Source organism: Eublepharis macularius, chromosome 10 (genome assembly GCF_028583425.1).
Source record: "Eublepharis macularius isolate TG4126 chromosome 10, MPM_Emac_v1.0, whole genome shotgun sequence".
NCBI lineage: Eukaryota > Metazoa > Chordata > Lepidosauria > Squamata > Eublepharidae > Eublepharis > Eublepharis macularius.
Window position 1 is genome coordinate 76,439,813 of NC_072799.1, and position 24,068 is coordinate 76,463,880.

At 42.9% G+C, this 24,068-nt stretch overlaps 1 protein-coding gene across 1 annotated transcript in view; it reads right to left on the minus strand.

Moving 5' to 3' along the window:
- Nucleotides 1–1,198: 1,198 nt before the first annotated feature.
- The window catches only part of LOC129336525 (uncharacterized), a 49,273-nt gene continuing 26,403 nt past the window's right edge, over nt 1,199–24,068 (minus strand). The window contains exons 18-31 of the mRNA XM_054989653.1: nt 22,993–23,121; nt 21,308–21,639; nt 20,895–21,028; nt 17,410–17,538; nt 16,374–16,621; nt 15,247–15,415; nt 11,575–11,776; nt 11,315–11,445; nt 9,067–9,227; nt 7,758–7,915; nt 6,114–6,320; nt 5,234–5,328; nt 4,247–4,368; nt 1,199–1,715 (exon numbers count right to left, since the gene is read on the minus strand). Coding sequence (XP_054845628.1) covers nt 1,477–1,715; nt 4,247–4,368; nt 5,234–5,328; nt 6,114–6,320; nt 7,758–7,915; nt 9,067–9,227; nt 11,315–11,445; nt 11,575–11,776; nt 15,247–15,415; nt 16,374–16,621; nt 17,410–17,538; nt 20,895–21,028; nt 21,308–21,639; nt 22,993–23,121 — 2,456 coding nt within the window. The 3' untranslated portion in view covers nt 1,199–1,476. The remainder of the gene's footprint in view (nt 1,716–4,246; nt 4,369–5,233; nt 5,329–6,113; nt 6,321–7,757; nt 7,916–9,066; nt 9,228–11,314; nt 11,446–11,574; nt 11,777–15,246; nt 15,416–16,373; nt 16,622–17,409; nt 17,539–20,894; nt 21,029–21,307; nt 21,640–22,992; nt 23,122–24,068) is intronic.

The following is a 24,068-nucleotide window of genomic DNA, read 5'->3' on the forward strand; positions in this document are numbered from 1 at the left end:
AGCAAGGGGGTCACCATAAGTCAGCTACAACTCATCGGCTCACTTCACTGCCATAAGCTTCATAAAGGCAGTGAGGAGTTAAATAAAGTTCTCTGCAGCAAAGGGGCACTGGGTGAAATCACCTCTGTCTATTCAGCAAGGTCTCCCAACCAGCACCAGGAGGGGGGGCGGGGGGGCTGCTGCTGAAGGAAATGGAAGGCAGGACAGATCAGCTTGTATCAGAGTTTTCTATTGGCTATGCATAGGACCTTATTTGCATTGTGTTTAGATTTTAGTTTAAAGTCAGTTTTTTGTAAAGAAGTAACTTGTAGCTGAAACTAGAGAAAAGAAAGCCTTTAAAAAAATTAAAATATTGATTAAAATATTTATTATCTACCCTCATGATGCTGGTCTACCAGTTTTGTTGAACATCTTGACAAGTGGTGTGACAAATGCCAAGGGGATTTATAGGTGATGCTGGGATAGGCTGAAAGTCTCAAATTAGTAGCTGTAACTCATAGATTTTTCCCCTCTCCTCACCCTTTTCTGTATCAACAAATGTAATTAAAGTACTGAATGTGTTCCATGCTGTGTTCCATGGATTAAACCCTTTTTTAAAAAATAGTTTACATAACAACATGGCTGGAGCATAGTTCAATTTCACCCTGCATCAAATTGCCAAATCAAGACAATCTAGTATCACAAACAGACAGGGCTCATTTCGAGGGGGAATGTGCAGGAACGCAGTTCCGGCAGGTCCCCAAAGAGGTCACATGTCAGGTGGCCCTGCCCACCTGACTCTCGGCCATTTGGGGCCCGCTTCAGCCTGGATTGGGGCCGAAACAGCCCAGATCGGGCCTCTGATGGGTGGTGGATCACTCTCCCACTCAACAGCGGCCCGATCCTGACCATTTTGGGCCCCTTTTCGGCCATTTTCAGCCCCTTTTTGCCATTTTGGGCCCAATTTCAGCCCTGAATGGCCAGGATTGGGTCCAAAACAGCCAGTATAGGTGATGTCATGGTGTGTGGCATATGCAAATCAGTCATGCTAATGACACATTTCCAGTGATGGCAAGGGGCGTGGCATATGCTAATGAGTTATGGTAATGAGTCCCTCCAGCTCTTTTTTTACGAAATGACCCCTGCAAACAGATATCATTTCATTATATCACAGAAAAATTAAAATTAGGCAGGTGGGTCACATACACTGTTTCTTTAATGGTATACTTTAGAGAGTAATAGAATCACTTGATCTCTAGTAGCAGTCACCACCATATAGATGCTTCATACAAACAGACGCTCACTGTGCTGCATGGCTTACCCAAATGCAGGGCTGAGAGGCTAGTCTTTATGCTGATACATTTATGCAAGGAATAAGCGTTCTTGAGTCAGACTTGGTTGAGAATAATTTCTGAATCTTCTTTTTAGAGCCTTATTGTATGAGGTACTTGCATCTTCAGGTTACATAATTGTTGTGTTCTGTTCAGAACAGTTGCCTTAACTAACTTCAGGCTCTTCTTCACTGCTTGTAGATTCTTCTCCAAATAAATCTTTTCCTGTTGAACTTCCAGCACTGTGGCTGCTCAGCATTTTCAAAGTGATGAGAATTGGGCTGTCACTCAATCCTAAAAGCACTGTCTGTCTATCATAGGCAACAGTCAGGCAGGAGATTTTGCTGTCTGGTGTAAAGATGGATATAAGTGTGCCACTTTCCAAGTCCCAGAGGCTAACTTCACCTAACAGAAATAAATGCACACACCATCATGTTCGGCTGGATCCAGCCAGCATTTCCAATGCTTAAAAAAAGGAAAAGGGGGTCCCCTTTGACCACCAAATGGGGTATGCTGGGGACCAAAGCCATGTAGGGTGGTGGGCTGTAGAAAGGAGGGAATGGGTGGAGATTGGTTGAAAAAGCTGGCTGGATCTAGCCCAGTATGTTCTGCTTAAATGCTACATTGTGAATTGCTTTTCTTCTCCTGTTGTAATAACCACTCATGATAGATTAATCTATAGATCTAAAATAACCACAGACATATTCCTTCTTTGTGGTTTTGACCCATCTACATAGCTTCCATAGGGAACACAAACCTAGTCGCCGAAGTGCTATAAACATTGTTTTAGCAACTTCAGAGCCTTTCTATAGTACCACTTGCCTCCTTTTCTTCTACTACAACAGGCTAGTTAGAAACCAGCAAGAAAGCCAAAAATATGTAAAAGTGGTGAAGCGGCTGAAGGGTTAATGATGTCAACATACACTTCGAAAGGATTTGATATTTGACAGTCACCTTCTTCGCTTGATAGTCACCTTCTTCGCTCTATAAAACGCCAGTTTCTTTAATATCTTTACAGATCACCTTAGTTTGACTATTGTTAGCTCAGTAACTGTGGATGCAAATTGCAGTGAGTTTACTATGGGCTTATTGGATTTAAAATATTCACTGGTAGTGGACACAGACCAAAAAATGAGCCAAAATTTGACACAGACCAGCCCATTCGGCGTTCGTGAACAGGGGGGTCGTGGAATGCACGTTTTTCACGGATGCAACGAATTTTGGCCCAGCCCGTCGGTCCGTGAATCCAGACATCCTGGTGCCGAGCAGTCAATTCCCTAGACAATGTAGTGGAGTCACTTGCTGACCTTCTGCTGCCTTTGGAGCACACCAATCTTAGCCCTGAAAACCTTGATAGGCAGCTCTGGCTGCCAATCAGAAAGCTCCCATTATTCTCTATGAGAGCAAGCAATATATATAACAACCAATGCTGAGCCGCAGTTTCACTTTCCAGCTGGCAGTTACCAAGGGAGGAACTGCTTGTTGTGGGAGTTTTTTGGGATTGCATGAGAGGGAGGCCTGGGGCTTGTGCTGCAGCAAGGCTCTGGGAGCAAGCTTATTGGGTTTCCTCGGCTGAGAACTCACTCTTCTGTGTAATTTTTTTCCCTTTCAATTCTTATTTGCTTGTAGGGTGGTGGGCTAGCCTAGGACTCTGCCCCAACACAGTCTCAGGGTTGCAGGAAAGCCCTGGGTGCAACCTTATTGGGCTCCTTGAGGGCTCCCTCTTCTGTTTGTTTTTCTTTCCATTCTTATTTGCTTGTGGGGTGGGGTGCTAGCCTAGGGCTCTGCCCCAACCCAGAAGAAGTTTCTCCAACTCAATCCAATGTTTTCATTGCAATTTTTTGGTGCTGCAAGCCAATTGGCATTTGCGGCTCCTATTCGATCTACTCGAAGTTTCCTGGGGGCAGTCGCTTTGGGGGGGGGGGTCTGTAACTTGGACCTCTGAAATGCAATCTTGGCTAAACATGGAGGGTGGCTGGATGAGAGCCTGCTGAAGACTCACTGCAAGTTTGGCATCTCTGAGTTGCAGAGGGGGCAGTCCTAGGGCTCCCGGAAGTGACGGACCACGGACCGATGAATTGGTCAGGGAACAGGGGTGGGTCTGTGAAAAGTTCGTGGTCCATGAAATGGACCAATGGTCCGTGGTTTTTCCCCAGTCTGTGCCCATGTCTAATATTAACATTGGGTGTACTTTCAGTGGTATATATAAAGATCTAAGTCTGAAAGGCACATCGTTTTTTTCTAGGGGCTTGCATCCAGTGCTTTTCAACAGCGGAGCTGAGTTTGGAGTTCAGAGAGGGAGGTCAAGAGGCAGTAGGTGAGAACCCCTCTAGTCTGAAGTCCCTAAGAAAGAACATACAAGCTCCACAACAGCAAGGAGGGAGGTATGTCATAGCATCCTTCCCGCACCCTATTCCAACCCTAAAACACCTTTAAACGACCAAAGAAAGGTATGAAGGTAGAAAGCTAGCAGGGAAGCAGGAGCTATCTAGTGATTTACAGGGAGTGCCACAGGGCAGAAATTGGGAGTGCGTGCTCAATGCATGGAGCACTTGGCCCTTGGGTAACAGATTCATTCCCTTGAAGCTAGGGTTGCCGACCAGGAGATGCTGATGGGGAGAGGACGGTTTGCAGACAAGACCTTCAGGGACCTGCTAGAACAGTCCCACACTTGATTATGGTGTAGCCCCATTTGGAATGCTGTGCACAGTTCTGGTCACTGGATCTCAAAAAGGACATTTCAGAGCTGGAAATTACTGGTGCCAGCAGGGAAGGCCTTGGTCTCTATGCCCTGTTGTTGGCCCTTCAAAGGAACTGGTTGACCACTGTATAAGACAGGATGCTGGACTAGATGGACCACTGATCCAATCTACCGTGGCTCTTCTTATGTTTAAAGCTCCCAAACTACCACTTAAAAATATAAATGTACAACAAACCTGCAAGCAGGACTGCCTTAGTCCCTTCCAATATGTGTAGTTTGCTGTTCACAGTCAGATGAAGACCTTCATAACCTTGAATTAATCTGTGCCTGTGCTTGAATGGATCCCAAATTTTAATCCTAGAAAATTTTGAAAGGGGGATTATTTCATTTCTATAATGTTCAGTGTCACCTCTGGATTTAGCAATTGCCTTTTCTATAGAGAAGGTAAACATAAGTTGTACAAACTCTTCTGCTTAGTGAATCCTTGTGTGCTAGACAACACATTCTAATATTGGAGCCATCCTGTACAGTACCATGATATATGTAATCTGGTATTCTTCTGCCAAATCCTACTGTGGTTAATTCATTCTTTAGTTAAACTCTTAACACTTTGGGCCCCTCCAATAGGCTCTTTCGTCATATTTAATTATGGCTCTAAGGGTTTTGTAATTTAAGCATCTGCTACAGGAAACAGTCTATATAGGAGCTGATATGTCATCTTACTGATTAGTTACTTGAACTATACAGAGTCATGCAAAGGAATAGAACTGGGGCTACCACTAAGCCAAAGCTTAATCAGCTAATATAAGTTGTGCAATTTCCTGATGGGCTGTCAACTGTTTCTTGAACGTGAAAACTGAACAGCGCACCATAGTTAGGCTGGAGAGCTGTATTTGCAATTTCTATGAAAAAGGTTTTACTAAAATTCTTGAAAAATTAAATATTGTGTTCTAATATAGCTTCTAACTTTGGTTCCATGTATAGGACCATAGTTCAGAACACAGTGACTGATCCTCAGCTCTACCAGGGATTTCTGGTTTTTTTTTCTGGGACATCACCCATCTTACGTCTGATGTTCTGGTTCAAAAAGCCTAAAAGATACCACACTACTCTTTCAAGTGTCTTCAAATGGTCTCTTTTGCTATATGGTACCAGAATTCTTTGTCGAAGTCTAATAGGTTAACAACAGGTAAGATGAATTTGTCTTTGGCATTTTGCTCACCTGTTTTCCACCATCACTCCAAATATTATTCTACTTGCATCGTCTGTAATGGCTGTACAACAGACATTTGGTTCATTTTTCAATCTTTTCTGAACCTAAAGGTTTAAGGACGGGGGAAAATCATTTTTAAGTGTTTGCTTGTTCTCTTCTTTTAGGGAGTAGCTGACTTATCCTAAAATGCAGGGCTACTGTTGCTACACAAAGTACCCAAAGATGACTGCATATCATAGTGCTTCACTGGATGGAATATGTTGTTCCTGCTGGTCAAAAAAGGTTTCCCATCCACAAGTGCTTCCTTGGTGTGTGTTCCTCTATTGCTTTGGAAGAGCAAAATATGTAAGAGCTCAAGCCAAGAAATAGATAATGGTAAAGGTCGTCCCCTGTGCAAGCACCAAGTCATTACTGACCCATGGGGGGATGTTGCATCATGACATTTTCTTGGCAGATTTTCTGCGACGGGGTGGTTTGCCCTTGCCTTCCTCAGTCATCTACACTTTACCCCCAGGAAACTGGGTACTCATTTTATTGACCTCAGAAGGATGGAAGGCTGAATAAACCTTGAGCTGGCTACCTGAACAAGAAATAGATATCCCACTTTAAAAAATATCAGAAACTAGAGGAAGATGTTTGTGGGCTTAGGTGCTAGATGAGTGAAGCGCGAAAATGAGGTATAGAAGTCCCAGAACTGAGAATATTTTCTACCATTAATTTTAAACTTGTCTAAAGCAGAGCCTGTGATAGTAGATAAAAGGACAAATCATATTATTTACTTCATAAACCATTTATAAAGTAGCTGTTCTTGGTGCATGTGTGTATGCATTTCCCCCCCATAACTGTAAAGTGGAGACAAAGCCACTGCAAAATATTTCAGACACAATACCTTGGCAGACTTTAAATTCCACAGTGTTACATAGCTGACTTTCTCCTCCTCATTGTAATTGGAAAGTACCAGGTAAAGGCCATTATAGGTTAAGGCAGCACTGTGTAAGAAAAACATGGATTCTTTGCTCTCAATAGTGTGAACATGGGACATGCTTTCCAAGCTGAACACGGTCAGGTGATGTGCATAGTAGGAACAAACAGCTACCTAAGGGAAGTGGAAAACAGGATATTTTAGGGTTCAGTTTGTTCAATATCTGGGGCTACAAATGTAAGTACTTGCATGAAATGAAGTTTTAATTCAGTTTTCTTTTTGCCTTCTAGGTGTACCTGGGAAAAAGGCAATGTATAAACAGGCTCAGCTGTTGGAAGCCTGTATCCACCCACCCACCAGAAAAACCTAAATACGTCTAGTACGATATATAGATAATAAATAGTGAAGAGTTTTGACCCAAAAAAGTAATCTTTAGCAGTTGGTTTGGCAAATTCCATTAATTTCTCTTTACCCATATATCACCAACGGTACCCCTCCTGCACTTTGGTGAGCCAGTTTGGAGTAGTGGTTAAGAGCAGCGGGGCTCTAATCTGGAGAACTGGGTTTGATTCCCCACTCCTCCCCTTGAAGCCAGCTGGGTGACCTTGGGCTAGTCAGGGCTCTCTGGAGCTCTCTCAGCCCCACCCACCTCACAGGGTATTTGTTGTGGGGATAACAATAACATACTTTGTAAACCGCTCTGAATGGGCATTAAGTTGTCCTGAAGGGTGGTATATGAATCAAATGTTGTTGTTGTTATTTTACTTAATTTAACCCCCCACCCCACACACACACATACAGGAATCAAAAGTAACTTACAATACTCCCTTTCTCCATTTTATCATCACAACAACCTTGTGAGGTAGGTTAGGCTGATTTTGTGTAACTGGCCCAAGGTCACTCAGCACGTTACTGGGTAGAGTGGGGATTCGAACCTTGGTCTCCCAGATCTGGGTCTTCCAGATCCTAGTTTGACACTCTCACTAATACACCACGCTGGCTTCTTGAGTATCTGCTGCTTCTGACCACTGTTATTCATGTCTTGGGCACCTAGATTGTTGTATGTTGTAAGTGGGCCGCCCATGAATCCATTTTAAGTATTGGTCTGCAGCTCCCATATGAAGTGCTTCAATGCTTGTGATCAGCTGGGGCGGGGTAGGGGAGCTTGAGAAGCCTGCTTTGTGTTACAGCTTATCAGCAGTCACTGACATGGGCTGATTCCGCACATATTGGATAATGCACTTTCAATGCACTTTAGCTATCGTTTGGAAATGGGTTTTTTGTTTCGCGCTTGAAAAATTCAGTTCCAAATGATCTCTAAAGAGGATTGGAAGTGCATTATCCAACGTGTGCGGAATCAGCTATGGAGTGTTGGAATGTCCTTCCATTGGCTTCTCGTCTGACACCATCTTTTGGACATTCTAAGAACAGGAGAAACTTTTCTATTTTTGACTGTTTGAAAAGACAGAAATTGCACAATTCCAATTGGTATAAGTGTATACTCCAAAATGAGTTAAAGCCTACTCATGCCTCTAAGGCATTAAAATGAAAAGCAGATTATTAGCATTTGGGTATTAAGTGATACACAGGGAGAGAGGCATTTCTTCACACCTTTTGGTCTCCACTCAGGAGGTACTGGTCGATAGCATTACTCTTCTCATTCAGAAGTTTCTGCTGCTTCTCCATCTCCGCTTTCACTGCCTTTTCCAGTCGCCTTTTCTTTCCAGTTTTAGTTTCATTTCGCCTTTCCCAAGAAGGACATAATGCTGCTAAGTAAGCAACACACATAAAAAATACCCTTAATAGTTATAAGCAGGGCTTTTTTTCAGGGGGAACGCGGGGGAACGGAGTTCCGGAACCTCTTGAAAATGGTCACATGGCTGGTGGCCCCGCCCCCTGATCTCCAGACAGAGGGGAGTTTAGATTGCCCTAAACTCCCCTCTGTCTGGAGATCAGGGGGCAGGGCCACCAGCCATGTGACCTTTTTCTCTGAGGGCAACCCACTTCCACCCCCTCTTTTCCCAGAAAAAAAGCCCTGGTTATAAGCCAGATTGAATATTTTGGTAAGACTGGATACCAACAGTTTTAAAATTACAGAGGTGAGATCAGTTGGTGAGGATCCAGGTGGTTGGATTAACTGGAACTTTTTTGCAAGCGGAAGGATTTTTTTGCCATGCAGCTCGACTTTCTCCCCTCTTCCCCTCCTGCCATAATCCAAAATGACCCTGAAAATACCGTCTGAAGAGGGGGATCCCCTATCCTCTAGGAGGCACAATTTCAGGGATCTAAGGCAGCAACAGGAGGGGAGAGATGACAAAGTCGTCCTCAGTGGACAGAAGTCTCTGCTGCAGATTCATCCAAGGGCTTGAGCATGCTCAGTGGAATTTGTCACTTTGAACTGATGATCTCCAATGCCCAATCAAGAATGGTTTTTTGAAATAAAGCAGATTTTTATGCAGCAGAGATGGTGGGTTACAGAGGTGAGGCTGCTGTCTCGGGAAAAGCAAGAATTTATTCCAATGTACTTTTGCTCAGCACCCTTCTATTTCCTCCACCATACTGTAGTATCCTGTCTGCTTCTTCAGGCTTTAAAATTGTCTTAAGACTATACCTTTGAAGCTTTTCTATGAATGTACTAATTTCATTTTGGGCTTTCAAATTACCCGACTTAAAAACAAGGTGGTACTTTTAGTTTAAAACTTTCTGTATGGTTTTCTTTCACATCCTCATCTCTGCTACATATTTTTATTAAATTTGTGGCTTAAATGTATTAGACTGTTCAGAGTAAATTCAAGGTCACAACAAACTTGTATTTACTCATGAATTACTTGAATAGTCTTTGACTCCCATCATTCATTGCAATAATGATCATTTTCAGTTGAAGCAGTATAGTCTTAAATTAGAATGAAATGTAGAAAACCTGTTATTCCTTTAGACAAAGCTTCTTTGTATAATTTCATGTTTTCTTTGGACAAGGCAGGGTGATGTTGAGTGGTTTGGAAGGAGAATTTGTCCTTGTACTCTGGTCTTATTCGATCTTTAATGAATCCAGTTTCCAAATTCCAAGTGATAAAATGATCTCTGAAAATACAATATACTTATGAACAAGAAAGGGCAAACAGGATTTTTATCAAAATGACCTCCTAAATCAACAGATGTCAATCCTAGTTTCACCTGAAGCTGTGCAAGGAGATGGAATAAAATGTTTTCTGCATTTGCCAGTTTTCAGCTCTCTGGTTGAAGAACTTTAGTTTCACTTCTGTTTATCGAAAAACTTGCCAGTCCATCAAGATTTCATTAATCAACCAGTTAAGTATTTTAAAAAATCATATTGCTATACTCAAGGATTTTTTTCTGGGAAAAGAGGTGGTGGAACTCAGTGATGGAACTCAAGACTGCACAATGATGTCATTTTGGGTCAGCTGGAACAAGGGGGAAGTTTTTTAAAGTTTAAATTGCCCTCGGCGACTCGGAGGGCAATCTAAACTCCCCTCTGTCTGGAGATCAGGGGGTGGGGCCACGGCCATGTGACCATTTTTAAGAGGTGCCGGAACTCCGTTCCACGGAGTTCCTGCTGAAAAAAGCCCTGGCTATACTCACACTGCAATCCTAAACAAGCCTACTCAGAATATTACTGAAGTTTATTCAATAGGGCTTACTCCCAGGAAAGTGTTCTTTAGAATGCACTAAGTAAAATACAAAATAAATCTATGCCCTAAATTAAAGCAAGGTATATGGGGTACTTACAGACTCCAAATTCTTAAACAATATAGAAATATGCCAACATAATACATTTTATTTTCAATTTCTGTGCAACTATGAGATTGGAACTGATCAGGTGAAATAATAATGGCTTAACAAATTTCCTTCCGGCTTCAGTACAGATATCAAAGTGGAGTGTATCTGGTCAGATAATCACCTGAGTCCCACAAAGGTGAATCCATTATCTAAATCTTTTCATATCACCCTCCTGAAATGATTTGGAATCTTAGAGCAAAAAAGTCCTATGCAAAGAAGGGGATGTTTGATCCCAAAAGTAGCATTCAAAAACTGTGCTCTGCTTTGATGATAAGAAGAATATAGGAGCCAAATGATAGGTCGATTCCGCACGGCTTACCTGAAGCCGGGACATTGCGGAACATGCTGGAAAAAACGCAGAAGATCGCGTTTTCTCATGCGAGTTTTGCGCGATATCGCGCAAAACTCACACGAGAAAACGCGATCTTCTGCATTTTTTCCGGCATGTTCTGCAACGTCCCGGCTTCAGGTAAGCTGTGTGGAATCGGCCATTATGTATCTCAGTTTGAAAACTGAATCTGGCTTTGAAATGTTGTTCTAATTGGATTGGTCCAGTAATCTGACAGCACAAGGAGAGTAGTTCATTGCCCCCTTTCTGTCCCTCCACCCAACTTGCTCAATGAAAAGGACTCGATACCTGCTTTTGTAAAAGAATGAAAGCTGGGAATTCAGAAGAACCAATAACAGTGCAATGCCAATTAATCCTGGAAAAGCCCTCTATGGGCCTGGGGAAAAGGAAGGGTGACTGTGGGAGCTAAGATAAGGAAAATGGTTTCTAAAAAGGACACCTTCCCCTCCAAATGGCTTGTTAACAGTTTTGGACTGTGCTTTTTCTACAAGGATGGTACCAAGCCAGGTTTTAGAAAAACACAGGGTTGGATCCAGACTAAAGTGGCAATTTCCACCAACTTTCCCTTTCCAGTTGAAGATCTTCCTCTTGGTATTCCTCAGTGTCCTTTGTCTCCATCAGCAGCGTTTTGTGGAGATCACCGGGCTGCAGTGGAGGTGTGAGGGCAAGAAAGTTCCATTCCGCCACTGGAAAATTTAAGTCTGTACCCAACCCATACCAAGAAAGGGGAAAGTGGACAGTGGACAACATTGTATACTCAGAACAAACAAAAACCAGGTTATGGATTCAGCCACAGATAGATACTTGGGCTCTTTCTATTGTGTCTATGAAATTTGAGGAAGTGATGGCAAAGTTTTAAACTAAGTAAATTTATCGGAAATACTTTTTAATGTTAATTTTTAAAAAGAATGAATTGGTTGATCTTTGAATCTTACAGCCAATCAAGTTATGTTAACAGATGTCAATAGCACATGCAGCAGTCTGTGTGAAAATAAGAATTGCATTACTGCAGAAACGTTACCTGTTCTCTGAGAGACTGAGCAGAAGGCCTCCTTCAAGGATCCTGTACTCATTATTTTGGCAGGGAACGATGTAAAGGCCAGTCTGCTTCTTTAGGTACTTCTTTTTCAGGAGATCATAAACTAATAGGGTCTAGAATATCCAAAAAACATTCCTGCTTTTAGTAAGGAATACAGCAAATACTGACTTTTTCTGAACCAGCCTCAAGTTTGATGCCAGTAACTGAAAAACAAATGGTATTGGCTGAACTATATTTGTTACCTGGAAAAGGGGTCTTGGAGGATCTCCAAAGGAGGCCATTCCTTTGTCTGTAAGGACAAAAAGCTTCATATCTCTCACCAACACGATATCCGTGTTCTCTATCAGCCCCCTCTCCACTCTAACAGCATTGTGTTTACATTTTGATTTCACAATATTCCACACTGTTATGGCTCCAGGACTCGGATTTTGGCACACGGCATACCTTGGAAAAGATGGAAATGAACAGTTGTTTAGTGAGAAACGTCAAAGGTTTTGCAAGTGTTATTTCTGAGCCAGCGGGAGATAAAGGAGAAGAATTTTTAGCGATCAGTCACCCACTGCTTGCAAATCAAGCTTCTATTAATTTTGATATACAAGATGGGTGTTAATTTTACAGAGTTGTGTTGTACTGTGGAATTAGGGTTAGGAATGCAATATAAATCTCTGTAACTTGTTGATGCCTTACATTCAGGGCTGTCACCCCATGCTCTTGTAAGTTGCACCTATGATGCCAGATCCTTTAAAGATATTCTCTGCTTGTCTAGCAGCTCCTAAGCCAATCCAGCAGATGAATGAGAAGAACATCCTTAGGGGGGAAAGATCATGTGCAGAAAGCCTCTATGCTAAAATTGTTCTTCCTTTAGTCCTCTCCTGCTTTATGGCACCAGCTCTGAGCTACAGAGACCAGCAGCACCAATATCCATTCACCCTATGAAAGAGCACATCATGCCTGAAACGTGGTTAGTGCTGTATTATAAGATACAGCAGTCAACGGACAGTGAGCAGGGCTTTTTTTCAGCTGGAACGCAGTGGAATGGAGTTCCAGAACCACTTGAAAATGGTCACATGGCTGGTGGCCCCACCCCCTCCAGACAGAGGGGAGTTGAGATTGCCCTCTGTGCTGCGGCGCAGAGGGCAATCTCAACTCTCCTCTGTCTGGAGATCAGGGGGATCTGGAGATCCAAGGGCAATCCACTGAGTTCCACCACCTCTTTTCCCAGAAAAAAAGCCCTGACAGTGAGTAGTCTAGCCCTGGTGAAGACAGGTTGGAAATTTGGGACATGCTTGGTAAAATATCAGAAACCACAGCGAAGCCTGAAAAACCCTCCGAAGTTGGGAGATTCACAGCATTAGCACCATGAATTGTTTGCCTGGGCCCCCGTCAGTCTAAATGGGGCATGAGAAATAGTTGGATAGTGATAGGGCAGGGTTCCCCAATGTGGTACCCATGGCTGAGCTCATGAGAGAAAGGCTCAGCTAAAGCAGAGAAGCAGCCATGAGAAGCCTTTTTTCTTCTTTTTACTTTTGCACGTGTGGGCTAGATGCCTGCGAAATGAAGACAGACTTCCAGATGAGGGTTTCTTAGCTAGCTCGATATGCATCCTTATTTTGTGGGTGTGCAAGAAAATGTGTTTTTTAAAGGCATCTCTTTAAATAGAGCTTCAGTCTGAAATGCTACTATCTTGCTCCCTGACATTTGGTGGCTGGCTCTGTCTCTCCCATAGACTTTTGGTGGTTGCCATTACCCTCCGTCAGTAGGGCTGCCAGCATCCATGTGGTGGCTGGAGATCTCCTGGAATTGCAACTGATCTCCAGGCCATAGAGATCAGTTCCACTGGAGAAAATGTTGCTTGGGAGGGTGGACTCCATGACATTATACCCCTCTGAGTTCCCTCCCCAAAATCCACCCTTTCCAGGCTCCACACCCAGGGGTCATTTCGTAGAAAAAGAGCTGCAGGAACTCATTAGCATAACTCATTAGCACAGCTCATTAGCATATGCCACACCCCTTGCCATCGCCGGAAGTGTGTCATTAGCATAACTGATTTGCATATGCCCCACCCCCTGACATCACCTATCCTGGCTGTTTTGGACCCAATCCTGGTCATTCAGGGCTGGAATTGGGCCCCAAATGGCCAGAACTGGGCCGCTGTTGAGCGGGAGAGTGATCCACCACCTGTCAGAGGCCCAATCCTGGCCGTTTTTGGACCAATCCTGGCTGTTTTAGGCCCAATCCTGGACATTTTGGGCCAAATCCAGGTCAAAATGGGCCCAAAATGGCCAAAGATCAGGTGGGCAGGGGCACCTCTTTGGAGAACTACCAGAACGGCATTCCTCTGCATTCCCCCTCAAAATGAGCCCTGTCCACACCCAAAATTTCCAGGAATTTCCCAACCTGGAGCTGGCAACCCTGTCTGTCAGAATTCCAAAGATTCCTACAGGCTCAAAAATGGTTGGGGACCTCTGGGCTAGGGCGTCTCAGTCATAGAATGGTGGCAGGAAGCTATGTTCTTATTTGTGCCCTCGCCCTGGCAGGCATTTTGCCATAGTGAAAACACAACTTTCACAACCTGCCCCTACATTGCAGCCTGATATCTTGGCAGCTGGGGGAGAAGTTACCTGTAGGAAATGGGTTTTGGAAGATATTTTGGGCTGCCACAAAAGTTGGTCTCCGTGGACAGAACAGTCCTTCTGTCCACCATGGAAAACACCGTGCTGACTTTAACCCTAGGGCAGCTACTTTACCCCAGAAAACTTCGTAGAAATACTACTAGATGAGAACTTCTTACATAATGCTGCCTGGAAGACATGGTCAAATCTGAAAAGGAGGAGGTTATAAATTCACTAAATAACTGAATGGGCTGGAGTGGCAGCAAACAAATGAACAGTGTCTGAGAAAAGAGCTTGCAAGTTGAGCAGTGTATACACAGATTGTATCCAACAAAATGTTTTTGTGGATTTCTTGAAGGAAGATTGTACCTTAGTGACAGAAGACATTTTATGGTTTTCAGTCAGCAATAGGATTGGCTTTAAATTAGTTCCTGTAATGAGCATGCATTCCTTGAAATCCTTATAGTGAAAAAGAACCATTCTAGGGTGGCCAAGGCCCCATCTTGATACTAGTCTTGAATGATGAGCAGAGTAAGCAAACAGTTTTTCATTATACAGCTTTTCTTGATAAAGCATTGAGATTACTTTGACACAGAATTTTTATTTTCCTTCACCTTTCTTAATACAGAATATACAGAGCTCTGACTGTAACTTTTTACAGCCTCTATAAAGCAAAGACTTTGGAAGCTGCTCTCGGATCATACATCCATTAGAGGTTTGTTCTCAATGGAAATATTTACAGTCCAATCCACCGCATCAAGTAGGCCTCTGATTTTTTCCAACTGCATAGAATGCAGTTGTGAAATATTGTTTCACAAGCAGGGCTCATTTCGAGGAGGAATGCGCAGGAACACAGTTCCGGCAGTTCCCCAAAGAGGTCACATGACAGGTGACCCCACCCACCTGTCTCTCAGCCATTTTGGGCCTGTTTCAGCCTGGATTAGGGGCCAAAATGGCCCGGATCGGGTCTCTGACGGGTGGTGGATCACTCTCCCACTCAGCAGCGGCCCGATCCTAACCATTTGGGGGCCCCTTTTCAGCCATTTTCAGCCCCTTTTTGCCATTTTGGTCCCAATTTCGGCCCTGAATGGTCAGGATTGGGTCCAAAACAGCCAGGATAGGTGATGTCAGGGGGTGTGGCATATGCAAATCATTTATGTTAATGACACCCTTCCGGTGCTGGCAAAGGGGCATGGCATATGCTAATGAGTTATGCTAATGAGTTCCCAGCTCTTTTTCTACGAAATGACCCCTGTTCACAAGTAATTACTTAAAATAGAGAGTCTTTTTGATTTTTCTTACCTGGGATAGTTCTCCATGGTTACAATATTCTGGATGCCATTCGTTTTCTTTCCTTTGCTTACTGTGACTATCAAGGATTGGTCATTGATCTTGGAAGCCAGGTTCCATGATCGGAGATAATTTTCTCCATCACAAAATGCTAAACAATATCGAAGGTCAGAACATACACCTGCATATGTATGATAGTTTTAAAAACAATGGTTTGCACTGATATTCATCGCATTAAGACACTGCATTGTACAATTGTGGTAATTTTACCAGGCAATGTGTGGGGGAGGGTCTATTTATTTGAATATTTATTTATATAGCACCTCAGGACCAACTGCTTTTTCAAATGGCTTTTAAAAATGTGTTTCTTCAATTGAGGACTGGATTATGAAAATGATGGAGTTAGCGGAGATGGCTAAACTTACAGCTTTGATCAGAGATAAAACACTGTCTACTTTTTTGGCTAACTGGAAACCCCTTATTGACTTTCTGCGTGAAACGAGGAAAATTTGATGTTTTGTGGTTTTGATTTTTAAGAAGATAAATCTGGGAAAAAATAAATAGAAGAGAGGCAGTAGTGGAAAAGGAAATTTTGGAGAGATTAACATTTAAAGTATGATGTTTGCTAAAATAAGCATTGTAGAGAAAAATTGAAAATGAAACATGTATTATTGTTTTCTTTTATTTCTAATTCTGTCTTTTTTCTCTTTTTTTGTGTGGGGTTAGACTTGATATTAGAAAGAAAGCACTGCCCAGGAACACATTCCCCCCCCCGCCCCCCGCCCAGAAAGTGTAGCCTGCATGGATATCCTTCTCTTTCCCTCTAACCCCACACAATAGGTAAAGCCATACTCAATTAACTCAAATGCACATTTTTAAGAAGGTAAAAAAAACCAGCTTCCTGGAATAAGTTTGGCACTGAAAATAATCCTTTCTCAAATTAAGCCCCAAAGGTGAGTCAGAGAAGGAAGGCTTGGGTGAAAGCTGGTAACAGATTTCCTAAAACCAAGAGGAAGTATAACATGAATGTCACCCTGGGATATTCTCCTTTTGTTTTCAGTGTTGATGGGTGTGGTTCTCTTGTTTCTGAATACCTATGAACATCCATTTTGTAGAACTCCTGAGGAAAACCTACTCACCACCAGCTGGGACTGAAGGAAATTTAGTCAAATGTTTGTGATCTTCAGATTCCAGGTTCCATGACAGTATCTCAGTGGTGTTGGTGTTTGGAATGGGGCTGAATGCCACCAGGTGAGAGCCCAGCTGAGTTACAGCAAAAGTGTGTATGTAATCATTGCAGCATCCTTTCAAACTGTGAGCATAGGCAAAGTTGTGGACATTGTAGAGTTCTATATGCACAATTTCACGCTGTCTCATAAAGGGACACCTGCAACGAGAGAGCTAGTATTCAGTGGGTTGTGTGAATGGATATTAGCATTACTATGTCTGAGTCAAGGGGAAAAAATGTCAAGACTCCTCAAAGGTTAACAAAAACATTAAATACAAAGAAAAGGGAATGTAGTATCGTCTAAGGCATTATGGGTGACCTTCAGGTCAAACTAGATATGCAGGTTTTTAAGGAGTTGGATCCAGGTTCCCCAGACTCAACGTGGGTTCCCCACAGCTACACAACAGCTGTGGAGAATTGCTGTTAAAAAGAGACTCCAAATGGCCTCAGAATAGCACCATGGAGGGGAGGGCTCCTGCCTTCCCCCTCAAGACATTTTCCAAAAGAGAGAACAGAGGGCAGGGCATCTCTGTTTTTGCTGCTCTGCATAGAGTATTCTGTGAATGTGGACCAGTAAAAACAGGGAAATATCCTCCCTCATGGTATTTTGACATAGGGAAACAGCTTGCGGTGGAAGGCGGGAGTCCGTCTTTCCCTCGTGGCAGCGTTCTGAGGCCATTTGGGCTGTCCTTTATTTTTTAACAGACATTCCTTGCAGCTGCTGTGGGACAGAGCAAGGTCAGAGTAGTTCAAAGGTGGAATCAGCTGCCTAGGGAGGTGGTGAGCTCCCCTTCACTGGCAGTTTTCAAGAAGAAGCTGGATGAATATTTCTCAGGAATGCTTTAGGCTCATCGTGCATTGGGCAGGGGGTTGGACTAGAAGGTCTGTATGGCCCCTTCCAACTCTGTGATTCTGAACCCCAGTTGGGTTTAGAGAACATTCATTACCTGAAGATCACCAGGAAGTATTCCTTCGTTACAGCCACATCCTCCACAGCGGCCATTGGCTCTTGGCTTTTCAGCTTAGCAACCACTTTCCCCTTTTTGCCACTGAAAACCATTGCTTCATTTCCACTCCTGTAAAAGATGGGGAGAGAAAATGCTGATGGACACCATCATGCTACAAAAGAAAAGCACAGACAATACTGGCTATTTTCAAACGAAGCCCCATTTTGCCTGCAAAATGAAGGGGGGTTTATTTTAGAATACTCTGTGTTTTAATTCAAATCCCCCCTTCAGCCAATAACCACACACAGAATCAAGACACTAAAGCAGTGATCTATAAAGAAATATGGGTTTATTGCTTACAGAAAAAGCCCATGACAAATATCACCATTTCAAGGCTGAGATGTGTAAGGACCAGTTACATTGGAGGGCTTTATATACCCTCAACACTGTTTACAGAATAATTGCTATTTCTTTATAGAATAAAAGATCAAAAGGGGTAGCTGACAAGCTTGAGTGACAAATGAATTATACAAACATTTGAGACGTTTCTGTTATACTCTTGGGAAGGAATGCATTAGAGGTTAAAATCTTAATCACCTTAACCAAAATAAAAAATGTTTATACTTTGCTCAGTGACCCATCTCACGTACCTGAGACCTATTTGAAAAGCAGGATATCTCAGGGCCAAGCTACAAGTGACGAATTACACTTGAATGGCAAGTGAACAGACTCACATGTATTCCTCCCTGTTCACTTGTGTTCCACTTGCACTCCATTCGATCACGTGAGTCTGTTCACTTGCCATTCAAGTGTAATTTGTCACTTGTAGCTTGGCCCACAGAGGAAGAATTTTGACACGGGAGCGAGGTCATATTATGTGTCTGTGTGCTTTGTGTGATGTCATCTTGAATGTGTGCTCACAAGATTTTATGGAAAGGGGTCTAAAAATCCTTTAACACAGAACTTCTAGAAGTGGCACAAGATTCAACGGAAACTAGAATATATTGGTCTGAATTTTTACAGCCAGTTAGTGGAAAAGAAGCAGAGCAAGACTTAAAGGTCAATTTCTATGTAATACCAAAAACATGATTGTATCGTACATGAACAAGTCTGGTGCTCATGCAGACCTCCCCTCCTCCGGTGCTCTGATTCAATTAACTGATTAATTAATTCAGTAGTGGCTGGCGTGTCAGACTAGGATCTAGGAGAACCAGGTTCAAATCCCCGCTCAACCATGGAAACGTATTGAGTGACCGTGGGCCAGTCACACAGTCTAAACCTAACCTAACTCACAGGCAGGGCTTTTTTTCTGGGAAAAGAGTTGGTGGAACTCAGTGGTGGAACTCAAGACCACACAATGACATCACTTTGGGTCAGCTGGAACAAGGGGGGAGTTTTTTAAAGTTTAAATTGCCCTCAGTGAAATGGTCACATGGCTGGTGGCCCCGCCCCCTGATCTCCAGACAGAGTGGAGTTTAGATTGCCCTCTGTGCCGCTCGGTGCTAGAACTCCGTACCTCCACGTTCCCGCTGAAAAAAAGCCCTGTTCGCAGGATTGTTATGGAAATAAGATAGAGAATAGCAGAATTACGTAAGTCACCTTGGGTCCCACTGTGGAAGAAAGGTAGGGTATAAAGGAAGCTAATTAATAAGTTAGAGCATTCCACAATTTGCCATGGCACCTGAACCTGCGGCCTATGGTTTGCACATGCTCTCCAAACCAGGATTGTAAACAAGAACTGAGTTTGGAAAAAGCAGAAAACTATCATTAGCTTCCAAATAGGAAGTGAATGAATTGGAGCACATGAGGGGATAAGAGAAGGGAGAGGAAGAAAGGTGATATTGTCTGAGCAGCAGGATTGTTTCTGTGGCACCAAACCATAGTTTGCTTTCCTCTGCTTTTCCTCTGTTGTTTCTAAGTTGGCAGGCTGGGCTTTCCTCTGCACATTGGATCTGGTGAAGGATTGCATTTTAATTCTATCAGCTCGTTCACCACAGAGGCTATGATGTGCTGCCCCCTTTTTCTCCTTTGCACATGCACTATATCAACACAGCAGGATGACTCAAGGTGTTCCCCAAGCAACAGAGAGTTTCACCTTTTCTATACCTGCGGCTGCATTTTTAAACAGCCAAAGGGTCCCCCCACTTCAAAAAAAAAAAAAAAAAGAACCCAAGCAAACCTGTGCAGCTTACTGGGACCCTGTGAAGACCCTGGCTATGGGAAAGCCCTTCCTCCCCAGCTTGTTGGGTTGATTTCCAATATCCCGGTAGCTGGGATCCTGTCTCACTCCTCACTCCTTTTACAGACATTCTGGGGGTTCCTTATCCCCTGGAGAATCTGGAACTATTTTTGTGTGTGAGTGAAAGAAACAGAAGTGTGGCACCAATTCCTCCTGCCTCCTGCTTGGTAACTTAATCCCCCTTGGTCCGAAACTGGGAGCTGTTCATGAGCACATTAAAAAGAAAAAAAGGAACTTTAATAGCTAAGCATACCATCCTACTGTAACACAAGACCCCCACCCCAAAAAAACACCTCTAAATTTGATGGATATCTGCTACAGCTATATCTCATGTCAAGAGGGTTTTTTTTTTTTAAAGGTGGGCAATGCCAGGGAAACTGGCAGCAGCTGATGAAAAACAAGGAGGTGGATAAGAAGCGGGACGTGGAAGTGGTTGGAGATGGGGAGGACCTTTCAAAGTGTAGCAAACTCTAAAGACGCCACAAAAATCACTTCAGGTGCCTTCCTTCCAGAAATGTCAGTGCAAAGGTGCTCTGGAAAAACATGCAGAAAAATCAGGAGGAAATAAGTGGCTCAATGACTGGCAAACAATACTATTATGCGTAAGGTTAGGGGGAAAAAAGAAGTTAAAGAGGTTAAAGAAGCAAAGCTGGAGCAAAAACTCCATGTGGAAATGACCCCTGAGCAGGCTACGATTTCGTTTCAAAGAAACTGCCCGTCCAACAAAGCATTCGTTTTACAAAGGCACATTTTCTGCTGTTTCTGTACTAAGATTGCCACAGGGAATACTTATTTGTCCTGCCACTGATAGCTTGTGTAAGCTGCCAACCCAAATCACTTGATAGGGAGGTGCAAAGAGTTTTGCTTTTTATTCCCCCCAGTTCCACATTTCAGAACTCATTCTTCACATTTCTGAATACTTTATGTTAACGGGATTTGGGGCTGCAGTTATGTAGTTCTTGTTATGTAATCTGCAGAGGTTGTTTTTTTTTTTGCTAGAAATGGAGGGGCAGCCGGGAGATACAGAAGCTGAGATGCTGAGAGGCAGAAACAGGAAAAATGCTGCGTTAGGGAGTGTGAAAAATACAGACATAATCGTGATTGCATGGTCCTGGAAATGGTTAGTCACAACTGCCTGGCTTTTCTTTATGAAGTTTGCAACTCAGCATTCCTGAATCCAAAGGGCTTTTCTATGTAGGGGTTTTTAATAATTCCCTTTCATAATGTGAATTTAAGTCTTACTAACCTATGGGCACAGAGAACATAATCTTTCACTGAATTCTTTGATACCAATATGGAACGGTTCTTGTGCATTGGAACTTCTTCTGTTGAAAGGAATCCTTCATGGACTAACTGGCATGAATGTGTTAGATCGAAAACCTAGAATAATACAACGTGAAAATGCATTAGTTCAACTTGAAGATCCTTGTGCTGTGGTGGAAACTGCTGCTGAAGCAGCTTTTTAAAAAGCAGAAGCCCTGCTGGCCAAGAGACCCACCTGGCCAACCCCACTTTCTAAAACACTTGGTAGACACCAGGAAAGGTGTTGGTGGGGGCTCCACCAGTCCATGGGCACCGTGTTGGGGACCCCTGGCCTAAACAAATCAGCCATCATTGGTGAAATGCAAATATTCTTCAGAATATAACAGCCAGACTCACCTGAACCATGTGGTTGCCATTAAAGAAGACGAGCAGGAGCTGTCCACTCATTGCAGATCTTAATATTGGAGTATCTAAAAATTCACCAGCTGTATATATTACCATTTGTGAGGAAAGATCCCAGATTTTAATGGTAGTTTTGTCAGACACAGCCACCAATCTGTTCTCCAAACACACAGCAATATCTCTAATATTCTTTCCAACACTGTGCAGAGTAAAGATGGCTTTGCTAGCCCGCAAATCCCACAATTTCAAAGTCCCATCGCAAGAAGCTGTTGCAACTACGAGTTCTTTCTGGGTTTCTCCAATTGCTGTAATCCTGTCCAGGTGACCTACAGATTGATGGCAGTACAATGTTCAAAACAGTCTTATTGGCACAGCTGCCCTCCTCCCAATTATTGCTGACCTTCCTTGGTAGCTCAGGCAAATAGGTCGCTTTTAAAAGTATGCTATTGTTGTCAGTTCTTTTCATCTCAACAGGTGCTTTGAGAGTGAGCTGACCTAGATCCTTGAACAGTTCCTAATTTGGCAGACAAATCTTTCATAGAAGTGAATTCCAAAACACAGGGGTTAGTACCGAAAATGCCCTGCTTCTGGTAGATGCCAATTTTGCATCCACCTGAAACAGAATCCTGAGCAGGGCCTCTAGATCTTAATGAGCAGGAAGGCCCAAAAGGGAGAAGATGTTCGCTTAGGTATGTTCAACCCAAACGATTTAATTCAGAGCTTTAAAAGTCAAAACCGGCATCTTGAATTGTGCCCAGAAACATATGGGTATCAGAGTCTCTCTACACGAGACAAATTACTCAAGGACGCTCAAGTGAAGGGAGACACAATGTTAGCCGGAAAGGGTAGTTAAAAAGATAGATCAGAAAGCTCTGTCAGTTTCACCTCTCTAGAGACTGCCAAGATTGCTCCTCAGAGGGTTTATTTCCTCTTTGCCTCCCTGAAGGCTCTGTCAATTTTACCTCCCCTTCAGGGCAGTGAAGAGGAAATAAACAAATCCCCTGAGGAGCTCTATCTTTGCCAGCTCTAGATAGGTGAAACTGACAGTCTTTTCCAATCTGTCTTTTAAAACTTCGCATTTGTGGTCTTCAAGAGCAGCATGGGCGCTGCTTCCCCATACTAAAGATGCTTCTGTAACTGACATTCACTATAGTACATGCAAACAGCTACTTTTCAGTACAACATCACACAACATGGTGTTAACCTGGCATTGCTGTGATGTTAATGCCAGTCATTGACAGATGTAAGAGCAGTAATGTTTTTATATATGTGCCTCAATGTAGAAGTTCAGAAGTGAAATGTAGATGGTTATATTGTTTTTGATCATGTCAAAGACTGTCACATCAGCAAAGATATATCCAAAGAACATAAAATATCAACGTCCACAACAACTCAATGTTAGTAAGATAGTGTTGCAAACAGGCCAATACAATGTAAGTGCACGGGGAAAAGATGGGAGTTTTTCACTCAAAGTATAAAAATGACCAGTTGGTTTTCTAATAGTGCAGTTCTTTAAACGGTGCAATATATTAAAATAATATACTCGTCAGAATGCACATAAAGGGTATCAGAAACTTTTAAAGGTCTTAACCTTCCGTTTTTCTTTGGGCAAATCCTATGAAAATCAGGCTGCTTTGAAAGCAGCCATTAATAGTTCCTAGAAGATTTAACTTTCTCACCTGTCAAAAGATGACAAAGAAGTCCACCAGGTGGTATCAGGCAAGACGTTGAAGGTACAAGGACAGGAATGGAAGACTTCTGGCACTGAGACAAAAGAGCCGGCAGATAGAGATATTTTTTGGGATCACCTGAATCAACAGGGAATAATGTGAACCCATTATTCTACTGAGTAACGGGAGATGTCAAATGATGCTATTTTTATTCATGTCATCATCTCTAATCCAGCATTCAATTCTGATGTAAAAAAATTTAAACAGTAATAACTAGGTAATATTTTGTCTTTCAACATGAAATTACCCGTGTTTTCCTTTGAGAATAGAACAACCAAGGAACTGAATCTTACAATACCTGAAATTAAAGTGAGTGTGCATTTCTACGGTTTGTATCACAAAACTACTTGTGGAGCTCTCCCTGGCAGGGCCTAGCTATAAATGGTTATAGGTCATGCCTGGGCGACTATTCAGTTGAGGCCTTGCCTATTTGGTTCGCTGCGTTCTTGCACTAATTTGCACCTCCAGCCTGCTGTCTCTTCTGCCTGTCAGAAATCATCTTGGACAAAGAGATTGACTTTGACTCTCCCTAGTCAGTGAAAACAAGGTTGCACTTACCTGTAACAGTTGATCTTTGAGTGGTCTTCTGTGCAGGCTCACATGGGAACTGTGCATGCACACAGGCCAGCCATAGTCATTCTAAAGATCCTAGAGGCACAAGATGCTTGCCTAGCTGTTTTCCACACCTTTCACCCAGGCGTGGTTATAAAAGGCGGGGCAAGCAGCTCCCTCCTTCAATTCTCTAAGCCTCTGGTGTAGAAGGAAGGTAAGAAAAAAAGAGCATATGGCAGAGAAGGAGGGAGGGATACATGCCTGCACAGAAGACCACTCAATGAACAACAGTTACAGGTAAATGCATACCTGTTTTCAGCATCGTGTCTTCTGTGCAGTATCACATGGGAGATGAGCGAGCTAATTTACCCAGGAGGTGGGCGTAAAGCTCTTTAATGGAAAAGACCCTTGAGGATAGCTTTGCCCACAGCTGTGTCCTTTCTGGAGTTTGTCAAAAGCATCACATTTGATGA